Source organism: Wasmannia auropunctata, unplaced genomic scaffold, assembly GCF_000956235.1.
Source record: "Wasmannia auropunctata unplaced genomic scaffold, wasmannia.A_1.0 LD319912.1, whole genome shotgun sequence".
Taxonomy (NCBI): domain Eukaryota; kingdom Metazoa; phylum Arthropoda; class Insecta; order Hymenoptera; family Formicidae; genus Wasmannia; species Wasmannia auropunctata.
In genome coordinates this window covers 78771-101592 of record NW_012042978.1, presented here as the reverse complement: position 1 = coordinate 101592, position 22822 = coordinate 78771, and the positions used below count along the sequence as shown (strand labels likewise).

General features: G+C 38.1%; 1 protein-coding gene across 1 annotated transcript in view; it reads right to left on the bottom strand.

The window, feature by feature from the left end:
* LOC105460542 (doublesex- and mab-3-related transcription factor 1B-like) overlaps nucleotides 1-22822 on the bottom strand; it is a 64543-nt gene that overhangs the window by 3041 nt on the left and 38680 nt on the right. Inside the window, exon 5 of the mRNA XM_011706995.1 lies at nucleotides 11852-12210. Within this exon, the coding sequence (XP_011705297.1) occupies nucleotides 11861-12210 (350 nt within the window). The 3' untranslated portion in view covers nucleotides 11852-11860. The remainder of the gene's footprint in view (nucleotides 1-11851; nucleotides 12211-22822) is intronic.

Genomic DNA, 22822 nt, shown 5'->3' with positions numbered 1-22822 from the left:
ACACACACACACACACACACACACACACACACACACACACACGCGCGCGCGCGCGCGCGCGCGCGCGCGCACACACGTTCACACGGAGGTTCACTGCCGTAAAACAAAATCCACGTACAGGAGGATGGTAAGAGAGAAAAGAAGAGGGATGAAAGAGGGAAGGAGGCTGAAGAAGCGACAAGGACCGCGCGGAGGAGGAGTATATTATGTTCGCTAAAGCAATGTTACCAACTCGAGAACTGGCGAACTAGCCGACAGTAAAATCCATTTTATGTCTCCCTCGTAAAGCCAGTCAAATGAAACCCGGACTTAGTTTTCATACGTGCACCCACTGGCAGACCCGGTTTCCTGCCCGCCACGACAGCAGGTTGTAACAGACTTTTTCGAAAGTCTAGACACATCGATACCTAGATCGGACATCTCTGTCGAATCGATGGTTGGCGAGACTCTCAATCATGACGATTTCGACGAAAAGTCACTACGCGGTTTCGTAGTATACTTTCAAAAATCGAATGCGAATCATACGTTGTCTGTTTCAAAAATATCGGTCTAAAAGAAAATAATTTAAATATCAAAAAAATCAAGAAAATAAATAACATTGAGGTATGCATAAAATCATCAGGTAACTCAGCAAATACCAAGTTAGATGTAACGTACTTGTTATAGTTGTAATTTCCTAATATAACACATGTGTTATATTAGGAAATTACAACTATAACAAGTACGTTACATCTAACTTGGTATTTGCTGGCCGTTTACCATTGATTTTATGCACACCTCAATTTTATTTATTTTCTTGCTTTTTAGATATTTAAATTATTTTCTCTTAGACAGACAACGTATGATTCGCAGCAATTTTCGAAAGTATAAGTACGAAACCGTACATGTAACTTATAGTGCTTGCTGGGAAATTGACAAATTAAGAGGTCAATTATTTTTATTTGGCGCGTTGTACAATACAGCTTTTTTATTTTGTTAGACTGATACACGGGGCGGTAACTTGTAAACAAAGAGCGGTACACAAGATAGACACTAAAAAGCTTGACCAAGCAAAACATCGTCCCGACACTAAAACCTGGTCGCCTCGTAAAACACGTCCCGCAGACATGCGTCCCGAAAGAGTAGTGGCGATAAAGACCCAGTTCACATCTCAGAAGACCGACTTTGAAAGGAAGATCTTTCGTTAGAGCCACAAACCTCTTCTCAGAATCGTTTTAATCGGCTCTCTCTTTTGTTAGCCCCGATGCAACCGCGTGTCTAAAAGATTCGTTAATAAAACCCTCGCAGATCCGACTTGAGAGAAGAATGCTCGCGCGCGCGCGCACAAGAGAGAGAGAGAGAGAGAGAGAGGCAAGAGAGTAAAAGCAGTTTCGACGGAAATGCGATATTTCGCGGTCTATTATTGCGGAATTCACGACCGGCTTCGAGGAAGCTGCAGCTACAAAACCTGCCAACTGTCGAAGAGTATTCAGTAGCGGATGTGCGAGCAACAAAACGGGAGGAAAATTATTTCGAAGATAAAACAGATATCCGGATGGATATAACACGCGAGGGAAGGAACGCGAGATGAGAAAGAGAGAGAGAGAGAGAGAAAGAGAGAGAGACCGAGTTCATTGATACGCGCGCGATGGTATTACTACAGTCGTAGTCGCCCATCAATGTTACACCTATTTAACCGGTTGACGACGCCCGGAATATTATTTCCACTCGTAAAACGATCCCTCTAACGATCGACAGTTACTCCGATGCCGTTTCAGGGGCGAGACCGGGCGTTACGCTCGTTCCCCGGTCGTGTTGCAATACGCAATTCTTCCCGTCTCGCTTTAGAGCCCGCGGATTTGCGCCGGTACGCGTCGATCCGTCGTCTCGTTTTCACGAGGCTTTAACCCGTCCGCGCCTGAGTCCCTCTCTCTCTCTCTTTTTTTTTACGAGCGACCGCTTCGTCAAAGTGCCAGCCACTTTGTTAAGTACACGTATCTGTAACGGTGCGTTACGACGGAGCGCCGGTCTACTCGTGTTAAGTGGATGCGAGCTTTCAAGAAATATTCGACGACCGATCGCGAATGGCACGAGAGCCAATAGGCTGCCGCGAACGACGTGAATTTATCGTGCCACGCACAGTCCACATGCGTCGCGTATTTGCATTTACTTTATACAGTTGTTCCAACGACACGACGATCGCCGCGCATTATAAACATGGCGTTCTGCACGCATTTTAATTTCATTCCACACTCTGATCGTTACGTATTCTTCTCTAAAAAAAACTGTAATTCCATACGTTTTATTATACAGCGTTGTCATTTCTCTTTCGACGAGAAAGAGATATTAAAAGACGTATTTTGCGGTAATTGCACTTCAAATCCAAGTGTGTAAATCTGTAGTCCTTTACGCATTTATATCGCGTGTTTATATCGTGTTATATTTTTACACATTTTATCTGTGTTTTACACAGTTAAATGCATATTTTTGCAGGCTTAATTTTACAATAATATGTGTAAGAGTGTAAAAAATATGCATTTAACTGTGTAAACACAGACAAAATGTGTAAAAATTTAGACATACACACTTGGATTTGCAGTGTGCACGACTACTTTAAAGATTTTTTTTTTATAAAGCTTTATATCTAACAATAAGTTATAAATGAAAGTTTTATATCAAATTCCGTAAAGAAGTATGCATGTGAAACATTTTAAAATAATTTATTAATAATAATAATAATGACAATAATCATTATAATAATAATAAAAGGTAGTATTAAAGGAAAGAAAAAAAAAGAGGAATATAAGAGAATATATAAGTCGAAGGCATCGATTCGCAGTTCGTATTTGCATACTTTTCGAAAGACCTTTTCCTCTTGATTGACTCTAGAGTGCCTCATAAAAATATGATTTATAGCTATACCGCCTCATAATATCCTTAGCTGCGTAATCTACGTTACTTATGACCCGATGATTCGCGTATATCCGCGTTGTTACCAGTCAACGATTTCCGACTAATTCATGGCAAACCTCAGTGGGAGCTATCCTGAGGCTTATCGATCAGACGATTTGTAAATTGTAAATGACGTGCGACGTCATTTACGTATAGCGACGAGAAAGACTTTCGACCCGTCAACAGACCTTGAACACGACGGAAAGAAAGTCGTTCTGCTTCCACTGCAATGGACGTCACCGACAGATAATCAAAATCTGTCAAATACTGATCAAACACTGTTTGTGCTAAGATGTTTTTTATCATGTTATACGAGAAATAATTAATTCCAGATTAAAAATTCGTAAAAATCACAAAATTAATTCATATAACATCCAAGCTGTACTCATGCAACGCTAAGCCAAGGTCGAAAAAACACTGGCAAAAAAACGGGCTAGGTCTATATTGCTAATTGTAAATATTATAATATATATATATATATATATAATTCATATAAATTAAGTTTGCTTATTTGATTCGAGTAAAGACGCTTTGTAAAGACGGCACATTAAATCTTTTTTCAAACGTCAATTATGCGAAGGCAGTTTGTACGCCCCCACATACTCGGGGCGTACAAACTTTCCTACGGAAAGAAGCGCTTTCATCGATAAAAAGGTCATTTCCGACGGTTGATCTAAGCAGATCCCAAGACGAACAGTGACGGTGCTCGAGAAGTCGTAAACGTGGTCTAAGAAGGAGACACATTCAGGCACATAACTAAAATGGAAACAGTCGCGGCGGGTTGCGGACGAGGTGGATGGAGGTTTATCATCTGCTAGTAAGTGCTTCGCGGATTCTCACACCTCCACCCGTGCGCTACCACCCTTGACAAGAGTTTAGATGAGCAAGAGAGAGAAAGAGAGAGACAGAGAGAAACCGTAAAATTACAATGGAAGCTTGAAATATTACGCATTCACTCTACGTTAGCGTTTTATTCCAAATATTAACAAATAAGATTTTCATTTTTATAGTTTTTATCGTTAATATCTTTTACACTGCAGTTTTTCATTTTTTTAAATAGTAATTACATCTACCTTAAACTTTTGCGGGCAAAATAAACTCTACACGGAGAGAATTTTCTTTTAAAATTTACCCTGAAAATCATGTTAATTGTGAGACAATATAGTATTTAGGTAAATTTTACTGTGCACTACAATAAATTTTACTGCGAAATCTTATTGTAGTGCACAGTAAAATTTGCCTAAATACTATATTGTCCTATAATTAACATTTGCAGGGTAAATTTAAAAAAAAATTCTCTCCGTGTATATTAAGCTCACACATGATATAGTTAAATGTTGACAAATTCGTTATTTGGAACAAAAAAGATTTGCGCCGCGTAACGATGTGCTAATAACTTATTAATTTTTACATCGTTATCATGCGATGCGTGAAGATCGAGTCGCATCGACCGTTTCAAAATAAAGACATTCCCGCGTCCTGGGATTTCGCCAGAGGACGAAGAACGGCTTGTTCGTTCGCGAACACGCGAACTGACCTCTATCCTACATATTGTGCGAAGAATTTGTTTATCGATCGCGATTGCAGAATCGGGCGCGAGAGAGGCGCGGCCACCTTCATTAACGAGACGCGTATCCCGGGTGGACCCCGGTGGCTTCGCTCACCAGAGTTAGGTAGGCAAGTACCTCGTATTTCATAGAAGCCTGGTTGTATTTTCGCGCGTATGACTTTAACTGTCGATGCGGACTTCGCTTGTATTTCTTCTCAAGTTTTACTGGCGCTACGTCGACCGCTCCGAGCCGTAAACGTCAGTCTCCGCTAAAGCCCCGGCATGCCGGGTTGCCAGGGTTCCTTCCTCAACCTTCCCGCTAAGCCGTCGCCTTCTTCTTCTTCTTCTTCTTCTTTTAATTTTCTCCCGACTCCTTTCGCCTTACGTTTGCCTTCGAGCAGTCGAGGTCTTCGCGGCGAGCACCATGTGAACTTATCCGACGGTTCCCTTTAGCCGTTGGCGTGATCGCTGAAGGACGTCACTCTCTTGACAAGTACACCGACGGGCAGGCTTACGAGAGGAACCAACATGAGAAGGCAACGCCCGTTCCACCTTCGTATTATAGGTACACTTCAAGAAGTAATGTTTCGTCGCGGATTATACTGCACGATGCGAATTATGTCAGTCACATTTCGGCTCTTCTGCCCTTTCTACGTCGCGCCAAAGACTCCGCCTCGGACAGTCCGCTTACGAATAGCAATGCGGCATACACTGGCATTGATTATAGTTTCTTTCCTCGATAAGAAATGTTTCGCAGTGAAAGCGTATAACCTGCAGTCATTAATTACAGCCGATACCGATGTTTGTGCGGAAAACGTCTTGCACGCGTTCGACGTTGCCACTGTATAGTCCTAGCTCAAAATAGGTGAGAACTCCCGTTTTCGCGGAGACACGGGTGACACGACCGGACGGGGGAGGGAGGGGGGAGGGGGAGGTTTTAAGGTCGACCGGAAGACGTCGTGTCGGTACCCGTATCGTCTCGGGGCTTCATTAAGGATGCAATATGGCGGGCTTTTTGCTGAGCGAGCAAAGGGAACGGAGCGTGCGCGGGCGCGCAGTCGGTCGCTTTTAAAAAAGTTACGACGAGGTTTATGGAGGTTTAATTGTAGCCCGCGACTGTGGTTAGAAAGTAGTAAAACTCCTTTTGCCAGCGATGCCGGGTCTGTTACACTACTTAACGCTCCCCCGGTTCTTGGTTACGTATATACGAGGAGGACGATGATGAGGAAGCGAAGCGGCGTCTCGCGGCGGCTCACGCACTTCGGCGATACTAATTATTGCTTTGTCTCGGAAATTGCGACTCCATCTCCCCCGGAGAACGAGGCCGACAGTCGTCCCCTATCAAGGTCAGATATTGTCTCGCAACGATTTCGCTAATTCGATCGTTCGATAATCGCTATCGACAATTTCGAATTTGATCGTTGGATAATCGCTATCGACAACTTCGACTGTACCGTGTGTGTGTGTGTGTGTGTGTGTGTCGGTAGACGTGGCCATTAATGAAAGGACTGTGCATGCCAAAGTGTAATAGCAATTACGTTACTCATAATGACTGGCATACATTGGCAGCAGGTGCGATATCGAAGCCATACCGTATAATGGAGAGACGACAAGTGTAATTTCATTAATTTCACATCTTACCGTTTGGAGAAACTGTATATTATATGTTTGCGAAAGGAGGTTTTTCAACAAAGATAATCATAAATTTACTTATTTATTAATAGTACAATATTTATATATTAATAACGTTTCAATCTATCGGAATAATGAATTTTGATTACTTTATTATTGAATTTCCATAAATTTTTTCGTGTACGAAGTAAAGAAAGTAAAGAAAAATAACGAAACGAAGAAAATATCCGCCGTGAAATTCCTGTTCTGAGAATTACAATATTCTTTCGTAACGTATACATATACATTTTATATACACTTTAGGTATTAAATGGCGCACACATTACATAGAAATTTCATGTAACGTTTACTCGCTTGCCTTTTTACTTATTCTGCATTATATGTATTGTATTTTATAGTATCTGGGCAGACCGTTATATCCGTAGATGAAAATTATCACTGACACGGCTTATTAAAGCACGTATTCTTAACCTTCGGAATCGCGAATAGTGCAATATAGACTCCAAAATTATAGCTCACGGTAAATGCTTATATTCGCGGCAACATGCCTTACAGACCATGACATGGCGTCGTTTCCCCTTAACGTTTCCAGCAGATTTTCTGTCCTCGCGGCAATAAAAATTCCGCCCGCGCAGATTTAAATAATGAATGGTAGATTTACATTCTTTAGTAAAATTTATCGTGCAAAAAATTTTGAGACTTTTATTAATCACTGTATCGGTACAAAATTTTCTGCAAAATTTCGCCAAATCGTCGTAATGAGGAAGGTTATAAATTTAATATCACAAGCATAATATCACGACATATAAAATTTCGCTTATTCATTATACAAAATATTTGAAGTAACAAGAATATTTGAAAGAATTGTATGAGGGGTATCACGATATAAGTAAAATTTAAGTAAAAATTGTGAAAAAATAAAGAACTGAAAAATATTAATGAAAGCAACAGTGTGACTAGACAAGAGTCATCAGTAACACAAGACACGATCAATCAGCCTCAAATTCCTTAATTCGTGAAAATATAATATCATTTCATCCCGCAATAATGACTCACCAAAAATAGACCCGCGAATTTTAACTAGATCATCGACATTCCGTGCGACTACTTCGACTTCACTCCAACGTCTGTCACATAAACTCTGGTAGTTTATTGCAGCCGGAGCAAAATAAGCGGAAGACTGGGGTGCGCCTCACTTACGGCTTTGCGGCAATGGGGACTGTAGAAGGAGTTTTATTTAAGGAGAACAAGAAGGCTGCGACGACGATGACGAGGTAGGAGGAGAAGCACCGTAGAGGAAGAAAAAGAACAAAAAAAAATCCACCGAGCTGTAAAGCGAACCGCGTTTACGACCGTCGTTAAGGCCACTCTGAGCGACCTGTCTGATTACATTGATGCTGCTTACTGCAAAGCGGGACTAATCCTTCCGCCGACGATTCGCCGAACGCTCGCTGCAACTATTAGAAGCGAGATCTAAGCACGAATTCTCGCTCTCTCTCGCACATGCGACATTAAATCGGCGACGATCGATTTTTTTTACGCCAACGAGCCGAGAAAGGAGTACTAACGTATGTAATTGCTCTAACGAGTCCGCCGCACGCAAGGGTTGTCGAGAATACTTCGCCGAATCGATTCACGATAGAAAAGAAAAACATCAAGAGAAATTATACATCGCGGCATCACGCGTGTGCTGCGTGATCATGTTTTTCTCAGATAGATACAAGGACGGACATCAAAACGCGACATTATATATTTGTCGCCCATAATTTGTCTTGCAAAAGTCTCCAGAAACATCTAACGATAACAGAAGTGTCCGTGGAACGTCTGTTTTCATGATTTCTCATCGCTTATGCTCACACTTAACAAAGATACATACATACATACATATATATATATATATATATATATATATATAATATGCTTGTATATTTTATATATCACTCAAAAAATGATCTTGCAAGTAGAGCCAAAATTTTTTGGCTGCGAAAAGTTAATTAAAGTTGATAAGTGATAAGCAAACTGTGATATCACATATATTTGATTAACCAATCTAAATGACAAAGACAGAATTTATATCTGAACTGTTTATGAAATTTAGAAAGAAAATTTTTCTGTGGTGCCCAGAAAAATTTTCTTGTTAAGGCCAATCATACTTGTTTGGCTACACAGAAAAGACTAGCGGCGAAAGACGAATATATTTTCTAGAAGGTATTGCTAAAATTGCTATTATAGATTCTATATGTGGCAAACAATATTTTAGCAAAAACAAAAAGTATAGCGATACATTTTTATTGTGATATATTGTTAGAAATTTACCTATATCAGCAAAATTAGTAAGAATAATTGGAGGAATCATATTATTAAAAAAAAATTATAGCATTCCATTTAAAAAAGAGAAAGTGATCTTCATATCTTTTTAGCTACACCATCTAGAAAAAAAAGCAACTTGACAAAATATGTTCCCCTCAAGATCTTACAATTTTTGTCTGAGACATTTTTCTCTAAACCTCCGTGATTTTCAAATATTTAACTGTCAAATATAAAATGGGACACCCTGTATATATATCACTCAACATATATTATATACATATATATATATATAATATACAAACATGTAAGCAGAGTCAACTGCACGATTACCCGGATTCCATCGTTCGGTCCACAGTCGGTGTAGAGAGCGACCGTCCGATTTATTTTCAACGGCCCTAATCACGGGCTGAAAGCAATCAGTATCCGAGATAGCCGACAATCCTCTCTCTCTCTCTCTCTCTCTCTCTCTCTCTCTCTCTCTCTTTCTCTCTTTTGCCGACGTTTTAATTACCGCTTCCATTTTCATATCGTGGGTATCTCGCCGCGCGCCGTTTAGCGAGCCGTGCATTTTTAGGTCTTTTTACGACCGCCATTGCGCCGCAATGTTGATGCCCCCTAGCTCAACGGCGGATCGTATACACTCGATAAATCTGGATTTTCCTCTCCTCCTTCCAACGTTTCTGAGAGACAGTGAACGCCCTAGCGTATCAACCATTAGATAACTCATGCGATAAGACCGACTGGTTTATTGCGCGTCGCGCAAGTTTTTTTTTTCAGAAGCTTAGACGTGTATACCTGCGTACGTCAGCGATCTCCGTCGGTGATATTGTGAATTTTAAAGTATCAACCGCGCTACCGTACAATAGATTGAGACGTTCGCATACGTGAATAGCACGGTGAAACTGCATTTCCATATCGTCATCGACGACAATGAAGATGCTGCGGTTTGCGGAAACACACCACAAATGCAACCACCATATTATTATGAAGAAGCATCTTCATTTCTTCTCGATTCAGACATATGGAGGTTCGCAGTGCCGTGTGACAGAACTAAATAATACTGATTATTTGAGAATATCTAAAATACAAACAGAAATTGTTCACTCATAGAGTATCCAGCCGGAAGTGCATTTGAGAAACCAGTGTGAACATGGACAATTATACCTATAAACTCGCGTGTATGAGTCTGTATAATCAAATGCAAAAAATACTAATTTTTATAACATTAATCTAAATATAAGACCACACAGTTCATGCATTAAGATATTAATAATATTATCGTAATCTTGGGTGCAGACAATATTTTATGACTATTTTTTCAATTTTTTACAGTGACCGCCATTATCTCTGACTCCTTTGTATTTTCATGTCACACCGTGTGTTCTTTTGTCACCATATTAACACGCAACTTCCTTTGGTTAACTCTTTGTAATGTTAAAAGAAGAAAGGAAAACGTTCTGTTTGTGATGTATCTAACTTCAAAGAGACTCCTTTAATTAAATTTATTCTTCTTCCCCTTTTCTACGGGTGTACCAAACACTGCTGACGTGGGAAAATTATGTACAGCCGAGAATTTATTGACTCCTTTTATCTCTAATGTTTATTTCTATCAACGTAGATTAACTTTAATCTCGGTTTAACTGTTTTTATGCTCTTCTAGTTTTAAGAATTAAAAAAGGATACAGAGTAAATTAAAGTTAATCTCCAATGGTAGAAATGGGCCTAAATAGAGTACAATAACTGTCGTTTATGAATGACATAAGATTGATCTACCTTTCAATAGAGAGAGAATTTTGCGGAAAAGTAGTTTATTATTAAAAGTTTATTTTCATTACTTTAATTCAGCAAACATAAAAATAAAACTGCTAATAAATATGATTCTACAAATTAATATAATAAAAAACAGTAATTCAAAAGTACGAAAATTCACGATTTCAATTTAGAGTTTAGTTTTTGTCGAATAAATATTATGGTTAATCAAATATACGCACACATGAAACGTATATTTATTTGAAGTTCTATCTAAACATGCAAATCACGAAATACGAGAATCCCCGGAATGCATCGGTAAATAATCAAGATCGCAATCTCCTTGGGACGCCAGCAAACATATGAGAACGAATTGAATGTGAATACCGTGGACGGCTTATCTTTAAAGCAACGTGCGTAATCCCTGCTGGTTGACCGGCGTTGGATTTGAGGTCTACTTTCTCACACATAGCTATTTTCTTCATAAACGCCAAAGACGATAACCGGGTATCGCCATGGGCAAGAATTGAACGGAGAAAACTGACTAACACTTATAAATTCGATTCTTTATAGTGTTGCCGTCGTTTAAGCCGATGGAAGTGGGAGAATCGACGCGTCTTTGAGCTCCTGCACGCTTCCTGCGTGTTCTAGGCGGTCGCTTTGACGTAGTTAGTACCAAAATCAATATTAATGAATATTTCTTGGTAAAAAAACTCAATACAAAACCCACTAAACTGCAAATCCAAGTCTAAATTTTTACACATTTTATCTGTGTTTTAACACAGTTAAATACACATTTTTTACACGTTTACACATATTATTGTAAAATTAAGCGTGTAATATATGCATTTAACTGTGTAAAACAAAGATAAAATATGTAAAAATATAACACGCGTATAAATGCGTAAAAAGTGATTACGGATTTACACACTTGGATTTGGAGTGTATAACATGTATATGATTTGCCATTTATTCTGCGAGATGTAATTGATGCAATTCAACGGTCTTTATGCCTTTTATAATCTTTCTCACAATTGCTATTGACACTATAATTACAATTCTTGACAGATCAACGAATTTGATCTCTGACAATATTACGCAACGAATATGTTAGCACGACGATTAAAATAAAAAGTGATCGCTTTCGACAATTACAGATATTAGAAGTCGGGAATTTAAGAGAAGTAAAAAATCTCCAGCGATAAAGAAAGAAGTAAAAGAGGTGAAGCAATGGGCGGATGGAGTCAGAGAAGGATGAGCAGCCGTTTGCCGATCTAAACGCCGCGGTCTGCTCGGCTCTCGGAAGGAAGGGAATTTTATAGCTTAGAATCTGTTTTATGTGCGCCGGATTTGCGATTACGACCCGGACTCTCGACGATCCAAACAAAGGAAGAGCATCGGGAGTAATGGAGACCGCGATTTATGTTCTAAACCGAAAACTAATCCTTTTCCCCATCACACACACATCTAACGCTTATTATATTAAATTCGATTTCATCAACTGCCATGCGCGTATCGTGGTCAAATAATGAGATACGCCAGTTTCTTCGTATCCAAATATTCGATATATAATTAATATTCAATATATAATTACATAAAGGCATAACTTATTATAATGAGTGATTGATAATGAGATTCTTTTTACCAAAATTCTGAAAAAAATAAGATAAATAGACTTACCAATAGTACTTATAGTGATCGAATAGGAGACCGAATAGGAGATTCGGTAGAGAGGTCAGTAAAAGAATCAGTAGGAGGTTCAGTAGAAGGTTCAATAGGAGGTTCAATAGAAGGATCAGTAAAAGGTTCAGCAGAAGGTTCAATAGGAGGTTTAAGTGAGCTTTCAGGATACGGAGAGGTACTTGTCGCTGATACTGGTAGGGAATTGTAGGACCACCAGGTTGGAAGATTTTGGAGTGGACACGATCTTATTCCAGACTGTTCCTTTTCCGGAGTTCTCACGACCCACGGTTGCCGGAAATAACAGCATGCCGCCTGTTCTAATGTCGTCACGAATGGTATTTCGGATCCGTGAATGGCTAAAAAAGAAGGAAAAAAAGAAGAATTTTATTCACTATTGCACTAGTAATTTTATTTTACGTGTGATGATAAAATAAAAAAAATAATTGAAATTAATCGTGTATCCTTATAAATAGTAGTTCCTTCACAACATGACAACTAAAATTGACTTCTACCAGATATCGAGCAGATATTTGTATCGGCAATAGACGAGATTTCGGAATCTATATCCAATAATATGCACTTAGATGAAATTTATTTTCTCTAAAATAATCGATCTCTCAAGACATGTTTCGTATGCATAAATCTCTCCAATTATTCAAGAATACGAAACAAACTATCGCACGGACGCGGCTTCGCTCGACAGTTGCCTTTTGTGCCTTTCATTACTTAATATGGTGGAATATAATTTTAATTAATTTTAATTGTTGCCACTCCTGTTGGGGATAATAAATACCATTCACTGTCGAGCCCCCTTCCTTCTTTCTCGAGCTTCCTTCGTGCAGGATATAAAGTTAGAGGCATCGTAATCGATCTAAATTAGTTGCCTCTCTGATTGCCGGGATACGCCTCTGGCATCCACCTGAGTTAGATCAATTTATAGCACTATCGAAATGGTATCGCGTATACTTTATTTTAAAAGTTCTCGTTTCGCGCGTGTATTCGCGCGAATTCGGAAGGTGATTCATATTTATCTATACCGCGAGGGATATTAATTGAGCCGTCACAAAGCTAATCTAGCGGTGTTTAATATCTCGAAATCAATTCGGACAAAGAGCAAGGCTCAGATAAGTGGAGGCTTAATCGTTTATAGTTCGACGAGAAAAATACCGTCAATCTACGGCACGATATATGTTTTTATCCTTTAATTTAAGACATAAATTTTGTTTGACTTAGACGTAAATTACATGTCAAGTCACTTAATTGCGGCAGGCTTTTGCTCATCGTGCATACTGATTGCGAGGGCACTTGTAAATTACGGTGAATTATGCGTAAGATTGCAGAATTTATTATACGCCATGAAGATTATGCGACAGTTTCAATTCGCGAAGCGACAGTACTCTCACTTAGATCCAATAATTGCCGGTTCAACATGTTGCCGGCGACGTTGCTTGATTGCAGGCGTGTACGGCATCGCCAATTCTTGATGCGGGCCGATTTATAACGCATCTATCACACGTCGTAACTTTTAGAGGCCGCGCATCTCCATACTTATTTCGCCTTACATTTAGCTCCTCTCCGGGGAAGATCCGATGCTTCTGATACTTGAAAGCACAAGCTTTACGAGGTATCGGTGACTCCGTCTATTATTACTGCCCTCGCGGTAAATAATCGCAGTTAAAGTTTACACCATCGTAAACCTCGGACTGAGAAATTACTTTGCAAAAGTTTCAATTGCACAACTCGTTCGTTTAAGAAATATAAATATAGTAGCGATATGCATAATTGAGTGAGATTTATAAGTGTTTTCATAAATTTACATATCTATAACTTGCGCACTGTTGTGCAGAAATATAATGATGTGAATAATTTCAAACAATATTTCTGAAATTGAATAAAACAAGATATAATAATAAAGTAATAATTTTCACAGTCTCTAGTTTTATTTATAGTTTTGATTATATAGCTTATATAGATTAGATTAGATTATACAGATTAATAGGTATATATAGATTAATAGTGAATATACAGGAGTCAAGTAAAGATGGATTTGTGTCTCTAAGAGGTAGGAAGTGCAAGGTATATGTATAAATGTATAAAAAAAATTTTTTTAAAGACAAAATGCATGTATTTTGAAAGCCATCCTAAGCCGCAAGGCAAGAATTAAAATTAATAAAAATAAAATAATAAAGTACAAGGCCTTGACAATTTTTACTTTCTTGTTCGTTTTCAATCAAGTTTTCCACGAAAAAAAGGGAAGAATATTAAAATACGAATATTAAAGTGCGCTCCGATTTAGATCTATCGATGATTACACACGACGGTCACGCTCCGAGCAACAATTTTCTTAGACGGTGACCGTCTCTTGGTGTTTTGCACCGAATGCACGTCCGAAACATTATCGGCCACTCCAAAATTTATGCCGTGCACCCCGGGCGAACGGTGCGGTTATCAACAAACTGCGCGTTGCGCTCGCGCAGAGAAAACGTATTCCCGAGATTTATTACGGGTCTCCATTCTTTACGTACCTTCAGTCCCGTCAAGGAGGACTGCGTCGGCCGTAAGTGAGAAACTTTCCAAGACACACGTCGGCGCAGATATCGTCCGTGCAGTTATCAACACACGCGCAAAAATGATAACTCGATATCGGGCGATGTACGTTATAAAAGGTACATTTATTACGGAGACACTGGGAATAAAAGTTGAACGCTAAAGCTTGCAGTTGACAGCGAAAAAAGGAAATGTTTATCAAAAAGCGATGTGAATTTCATAATTGCTGAAGAGGTAATTTTTTTCTTCATCAAACGACATTATCTCGATATTGTTATTTTTCTCTTGCACTGCAAAATACAAACATTTGTGCTAAAAAAAAATCATATTTAAATACTCAGTGACAAACATTTTTGTAGCAAAGAGATGGATAAGAACAAAATAAAATGTTCTGTATTATATTGTATAACTTTAAGCAGAGAAAGCTTAGAATTTCTATATGTAAACAGTTTTAAAGAGGTGGCAAATCTGAAATTGAGTAATCGGGTATTTGCTTATACAAGATTAAATTAATTCGCAAAAGATTTTACCGATACGAGCGCGCGGTTTCTCGCGGAAGCAATCGTTCAAAGTTATCAGTTAAAGATATTAATGTTTTCCTTGATATCACACGCGGGAGTTGCGAGACCAGAGAAGGTGCGAGCAAGTTGGCGACCTTTCACGACGCCACTCGATATAGGAATGATTTATTCCAGATGCAATCCTGGAAGGATGAATCCACAAGCAACATAGAGAGTACTCGTATAAACCAGCCGTAAAAATATCGCTTGCCTCGTAAATTATCAGCGGCATAGCCTTGCGCACACGATCATTTCGCCCGATCCTTTCGCCGCGAAAGGTGTCCGCAATCGCGTATTTTTCTTAACGCCCGTATCCTCGCATGTAAACACTACGCGTGCAACGAAATCGCGTTTGAGAAACATTCTTACGCGGTTTGCAACACTACTTTATAACAGAGTTAAGAAGAGATATCAGATCAGAGAAAAAAGATCCACGAAAAAAAGAAATCCTGTCGATTGATTACACTAGTTTACAGCAAAAAATTACTTTGGACCGGACTACGTGTCTCTTATAGATTTTTGAATGCTGAAAACGATGCCGCAAGCGAAAAAATTCTAGCACGTCAGATTCCTAAGATAATTGAGATTTAATACTTAAAAAATGGCTTTTTTGCGATATTTGACTTTTTCTTATTAAGAAGGTTAACGTTATCTTAAAATTTCGATCAGAAGTCTTGAATATATTGTTCATCCCCTATAAAATGTATTTTTTAAATTTTTATTAACGTTAAATTCTTCTTTATAAACAAAATGTCAAATATCGCAAAAAAGCCATTTTTTAAGTATTAAACCTCTATTTTGGAAATCTGACGTGCTAGAATTTTTTGCGGTATCGTTTTCAGCATCCAAAAATCTATAAGAGCACGTAGTCCGATCCAAGGTAATTGAAAAAAAAATTTTTTGTAAACTAAGGTTATTAAGCCCTAAACCTGCTGTGCAATAATGAAAGTAAAAGGGCAGTTTTTGAAAAAATAAGGGTTGCGCGCCCATTGATGGTACCACGACAGCACGAGTGGAAGATGGCGCGAAGTTAAAGTTATCTTAGGGAATAACTTCAACGTCACGACAGATATTACAGGTAACAGAGTATTATCGGATCAAACGTGCTCAGAAATAGAATTCGCAGCTGCGTGTTCGCTCGCTTACTTAATCGCCATAACTTCCGGTCGCCTTAGAATTACGTGACGTCACCTGCATTCGTCGCGGATCGAAGTGACGCCAAATATAAAGCTCGGGGGAAACTCATGCAATTTGCTCTTAATTTTTATTGCTTATTGGGAATTGTTGAGTATTAAGATCGGAGATCCGCTTCCAGCACAAAAAGATGTAAAAATCAACCATAACGATTCAAACAAGAGTATCAGGTTAAATCGAAACGCAACGTGAAAGTAGGAATAACATGTGTAAAATAAAATTTTCAATGTAACAAAAATTGTATCTTAAAATGATATTTTTATTTCCTCCTTTCAATATCTTACGGAACAAACAAATTAATCAAAAATATTAAATTGCACAATCGGCACTGCTTTTTTACAAACGATTTCTACATATCGACTTATCAATTCTCTATGTTTACTTGTTGCTCCACTATAATATCTCCAATAATATATCATTTTAACTTTTTTTTCTTCTTCATTTTTGAACTCTGATCTCTATTATTTACGACAAACTATGCGTATCAGCTTACGGAGCACATGCATTCTTCCCGCATTGAGATTACCGGTTTTCTCGATATTATTATCCTTCCTAGAGCCATCTGTTGCATCTGTACAGCGAGTACAGCGAGTTTGCGCATGTACGCAGAACATTCTTTATACATGCGTAATTCATTAAAATAAGTACCATTATTTGTAAAATATACCCGTCCCGGATATACTAAAATAATTATAAAACCCTCACGAATTGTATACCATTCCGGCCGCTAACTTAATTCATATTAATTGTTATCTAGAGCAGCTAGGATTAATTAGTAACAAATTATAGATCTTTAAGGGAAATGCGTAGTGGTGAATACGCAAATGTTCTCACATAAATTTTTCAAATCAGCTTCCGATTATAAAGTGAAAAACGCGGGAAATGATTTTCACATTATTTAATATACAGAAAATTAACATACTTTTCCGCGCATAATATTGAAGTACTGCTTGTAAATCAAAAGGATATCTATTGCGTAATAAAAATTATGAGTTCAAAATATAAAGAGAGAAAGAGAGAGAGAGAGAGAGAGATTTGTTAAATTAAAATTTACAAAATTGATATTGAAAAAGAGAATCAAGATGTCAAGATCATTTATTGCCATAAAAATTGTATAAATACATCCAAAAATCAATTTTCTTCAATATAATAAAGAAGGCCAGAAAGATATTGCTTATTTTAATGTTACACGCAAAATAATTTGTATAGATCAAAAAAGAGCGTGCAAAAGGACATCAAGGTGCAATGGAACGAATGAAGTAGCAGAGAAAAGTAAAGCGAGAGAGGGAGTCAGCGTCTTGAACGGCACACACAACACCCTTATACGTGTTGAAAGTGAATGGCCATGTGTGATGCAAAAGTTGTAATATTATTCGAAAGTCTTTCAAAGTTGAGGCGGGGTTCGAACGGCTGGTTTTACGACGGAGCACTGACGTCGCACAATGCCGGTCCTAGTGGTTTTACATATCGTAAAGTGCGTGCACGCGCGAGCTAAGGAGCGCATATAAATCGGCTTGCCTGCTGTTATGTCTCCCGCGTGCAAAGGGCCGTTTACCATTTTATGCTCTCGGGGCCTTTAAGTCCAGCTCCAGTCCCCCCCACCCCCTCCCCACCACCCTTTTTTTCCTCATGACCACCCGAGTTTCGATTTCGACCTTTTTTTTTAATAGAAAAATATCATAGAATAAAAGTCGAAAAATTATAATTAAAAGGTATGCTCTTGTAATAATTGATGAAATCATGATCATTGCAATGACAACACTTCTGGGATTGTATATAGTATATACACGAAAAGAATGATTTTGCTGAAGACACAGATCTAAAAATAATTTTTGTTGAACAATCAAAATAATTTTGTTGAAAAGTTAAAAATGATGAGCATCTTTAACTTGCCAACAAAATTATTTTGATGGTTCAACAAGAATTATTTTCAGATCTGCATCCAGTAAAATTGTTCTTTCCGTGTAGCTTAAAGAAAGGCTTGTATTTGTCGGAATAAATTATATTTGATTAAAGAAAAAAGTCGATTTCAAATTCATCTATATATTATATAATTATATAAATAATTTAGGTTTTACTTTACTATCTTTGAATTATATAAATATTAAATATTCAAAAGAAAATAAATATTGTATATATACAGATATATTATATATACATATATGCATGTATTACAATTATATATATACATATACGTATGTATTATATATTATATAGTAAAATAAATAAGCTCGTGTTTACTATTTTATGCTCATATTAAGCTCGCGGCAATTTAGTCGCAAGGCGACAAAAAAGCGAAAAGTTTGCGTCATAATTATGTAAGAGAAATAGACAATGATTAATCATACGACAAGACATTAATCTTAAATAATTCGCTCTCATCTTGCATTTAAATATATATATATATTTTTTTTTCTATAAAGAAGCGAAAATATTTTTCATTAAAAACGCAAAGTTCTTAGATGGGAAATAAACGACGTGTAAATCTCGCGTTAAGCGGCCGTTAATTTGAATAAGTTGACCATGAAGCGCAAACTGTTATTAAACGTCTACATGCTCGTGTTTGAATTTAAAAAACCAATTAAATTTAAAGCAGCAAGAATACGCGCGCGCGTGCACGCGTTTAATGAGGGTACGCAGCTTATTTTCACGCCGAGAAAAACTTAATTGCATTAATTGCAATAGAAATCGTATATACGAGTACGTGCTTAATATCAATAAATTATTTATCGTGGAGTGCATGATAATGCAGATATAACGTACGCAAATTACGTATATTATAGACGCATGCTTGTTATAAACCGAGCATTATCTATCTCCGCAAAAACGCGATACTCGTATACGGATGCATCAAAGCTCGGCTCTGAGTTTGTGAATGTAACTTCAAGGAGCATGAGATCATTATTTAATTCACATTATTCGATGAACTCGTGAGATTCACGTTGCGTGCACGTGTATATTATGCACAGCGGAACGAACATACGCGTCTTATTATTGTTATACAAGCACTTTGATACATGTTTTATATATACATACATATCTATATATATATATATATATATATGTGTATATATATAAATTTTAAACGCACGTGAATTAAACAGAAATTATATTTGGAACTTAATTACAAAGAGACGTTATATTAAAATTACAACGGTATCAGGTTCTTACACAAAAAAGAAACGAGATCAGGGGGACAAACTTTGCATTTGTAGAGAGATACAATTGAAAAGAAAAGAAGGCCTCGTATATAAATACGTTGCAGCTTCGAGAGTATAACTGTCTAAAAAAAGCTTTACACGTTGCCGCATAGTATCGTCCTTGCACTTTGTGTGTGCGTCGTCATGTGCGCGCGCGCGATCGTTTCCCGTTCGGTAAAACTGGATCCAGCTCGAGACGCACGACAGAGATAATTAATTTGTGCGCGCAACACACATTATAGGAGTAATTTCAATTGGACTAAACGAAAAAAGGAATTCGCATCGTATTGCGTCTAAGTATGTACGTTTTCAAATTCGAATTCATTCCGCTGCAGAATATGACCGCGAACGCGCTTCGCGCAATTCGTACATACGTACGTGGCATCGTGAGTCGTCCGGGCGAGCGATCGCTCGCATTCTACATTCTGTGATAAGATAAGCGCGGCGCGCTTATGCCGCCCGCGAACGTTACCCACATTGTAGCCGCTAATGTCAAGGAAAACCGAGTCACGCCTCGCACCTATCGCTTCTCATTGCACCGCGTGTCGGACGCGCGCGCGCGCACGCGCGCTAGTGTGAGTGCACGTGTCATACCATCACCTTCTCCTCCTCCACTTCTTCATCTTCTCCTCCTTTGTCGTGTTGCAAGTGCAACGCAGTCCGCAGACCAATGTCTCATCCTGCCTCTATCGTGTCCCCCTTCTCCCCCTTCCTCTATGTCTCTCTCTCTCTCTCTCTCTCTCTCTCTCTCTCTCTCTTTCTGCGTCCAGCTTGCGGTTATGCAAGCTTACGGCATGCATTGCCAATTTTCTCGACCGGATTGCCCGCAGCCGACGCTCGACCTCATCCTCTCGTTCGCGCAGCCTCTTCCCTCTCCCCCTTTTCTGCACGCCACGGCTCCCACCGCGTTCGTTCTTAAATAAAAAGGCAATACTTCCTCCTCTCGCGCTGGTACCGTGTCTAAGTTACACATATTAACTCGTCCGTGCAGAGACTGCAATCGCAATCTTCCCTCTTGTTTTGCTTCCGTTCGGCTTCTCACGTTCACCTCGTCCCACTCCTTCCTGTACCCCGAACCCGAACCCGCGGGTCCTCTCCGTTCTTCTCCTCGTCAGCCTCCGGCTTCTCTCTCTCTCTCTCTCTCTCTCTCTCTCTCGGCCTCCCAAGTCCCTCTTTTCCTCTTTGCCGTCATTCCTCCTTGCCGCTCTGAGCCCCCGCGTCCAGATCTCTTTGCCGACTCGCGCGCGGCTCCTCTCTTTCCGTATACCCCGCGAAATCTCACTTGCACGCAGAGAGACATGCAATTCAGGGCCGTATGAATCCGCAACCTAACGCCTATACTCACGCTATACTCACGTCACGTCAGTGTATCGATGTAGAAGTCAGCGGATTTCTTTTGTTACGTGCCTGCCGCACGCTTATTTTATTGTGTGCCGCTTAAAAAAAATTTCCTGTGAATTTCATTGTGAATACGTACATATATTACCGCGCGATTTGCATTCGTAATCGTGTTGCACGTGTTTGATAAACTGACTAATGACCAACGGGAGCGAATTAATGCACTTACTGGAAATTCCTATATGATTGGTAAATAAAACGGAATAATTTTATTTTTCATTACAAATATGTTTTCTTGGAAAAATAAAAATTCCTGTCTGCATCGCACTAAATGCACGGAAAGAACAATTTTGATGAATCCAGATCTGAAAATAATTTTTGTTCAATAGTCAAAATTATTTTGTGCGAAAGTCAAAATGTTTGCTAGAATATCAAAACGTTTTATAGCAATACTTATCAGTTTTAACATTATAACAAATTATTTTGATGATTCAATAAAAAATTATTTTCAGATCTGTTTTTAGCAAAATGTTTAGGTCTTTCAACAAAATCGTTTTTTCCGTGTGCGTAAATCTTTTTATTAACAAAGGAAATGTCCACAGACAAAATAAAACTTTTGTAATCAACACGCAAATTCTCTCTCTCTCTCTCTCTCTCTTTCCCCTTTCCGCTTTCTCCGTACGTACCACTATACCGTATGATCAGTAAGACGTGAAATTATTCTGTGGCAAATTTTAAATTCCATGTAAAACTGTATTTCTTACGATGTACGTATATACTTGAATAGAATCCCAATGGGGATAAATTAATTTAATATAGAAATTAACTATAATATTATGCAGTATAATGCAATATATATAATATAATTTGAGGAAGATCTTATACATGACTTAACATAATATTTTCAAAACTAACTTTTTCTCGATATTTTAAAAATAACATTTATCATTCGACAAAATCAATAGACTGATGGAGTGAATAGATCGCTTGTTATATTTTGCGAAATAATATAAGTCGCAGAATTTACACGAAGCTTTTCCTTCCTCTGACTTGCCTTACTTCTCGAGCTCTTCGTTCAGGGACATGTGATAATCACACAGCTTGTGCTGTCACGTTATCGAGATACCGGAAAAAAGTATTGAAACGGCTGTTGTAATTTTTGTACATTCTAAGATAAAAGGGGAATTACATTAACGGTATACGTGTCCCGGTATTCGAAAACAACCGTATCGATTTTGATCCAGTTAGAAACATGGCACGAGGAAAAAGTGATATCGGCTCTAACGGTTTTTCAATAATCGCATATATTTTTGTATATACTCTAATGCGTATAATGCGAGCTCATCTTTTTAGGATCGATTGCATCAAGAATGGGATGTCATCATATATAATTTCGAACTTTTTCTGTTTATTTCTACAATTATTCGCACCTCACAACATCGAATTATCAAGCTAATAGGAATTTGTATCTGCGGTATAATAGATATCTATAATACGCGTTCTCTTTATCTTTCTCACTCTCTCTCGTTCGCTGCTTGTTTGCATCTACATTTGCCTCTCATTTCTTTCATTTTTTCTCCTTCCTTTCCTTAGAAATCTTTTGTTCTATTCCTATCTCTTTTTCTCTCTGCATATAAAAGTAACAAACATATAAACTCGTTTAATTTTTTACAAAATGGAAATATCCACAACCGGATAGGATGGCAAATAAGGTAATTTCGCAAGTGTTTTCGAGTATTTTTTACAAAAATTCGAAAGATAATGGTTTTTCAATCGAAATAAATTTTTAATTTTATTTTATTGATATTTTACATAAGAAAATCTAATCCTTTTCAATATATAGCACTTATAAAGATTATAGAATATAGATCGTATATATTATAGGTAAAAAATATCTTTACTTTTAATATTCTAACAAAGAGCTTTAAGAATCGGGTATATACATTAATAAAACGATCCTTTTTATTCAAAATTAACGTTAACCCGATATAATTTATTGCCAGCTAATTTTATTCAGTATTTTCAAACGGATTTTAAATATCAAGAGGAATGGGGACTGTCGTCCACTACGCTGCAATTTTCAGTGTAACTATATATCTCCGTCTTCATGTGAGATCATCACGCGGCCG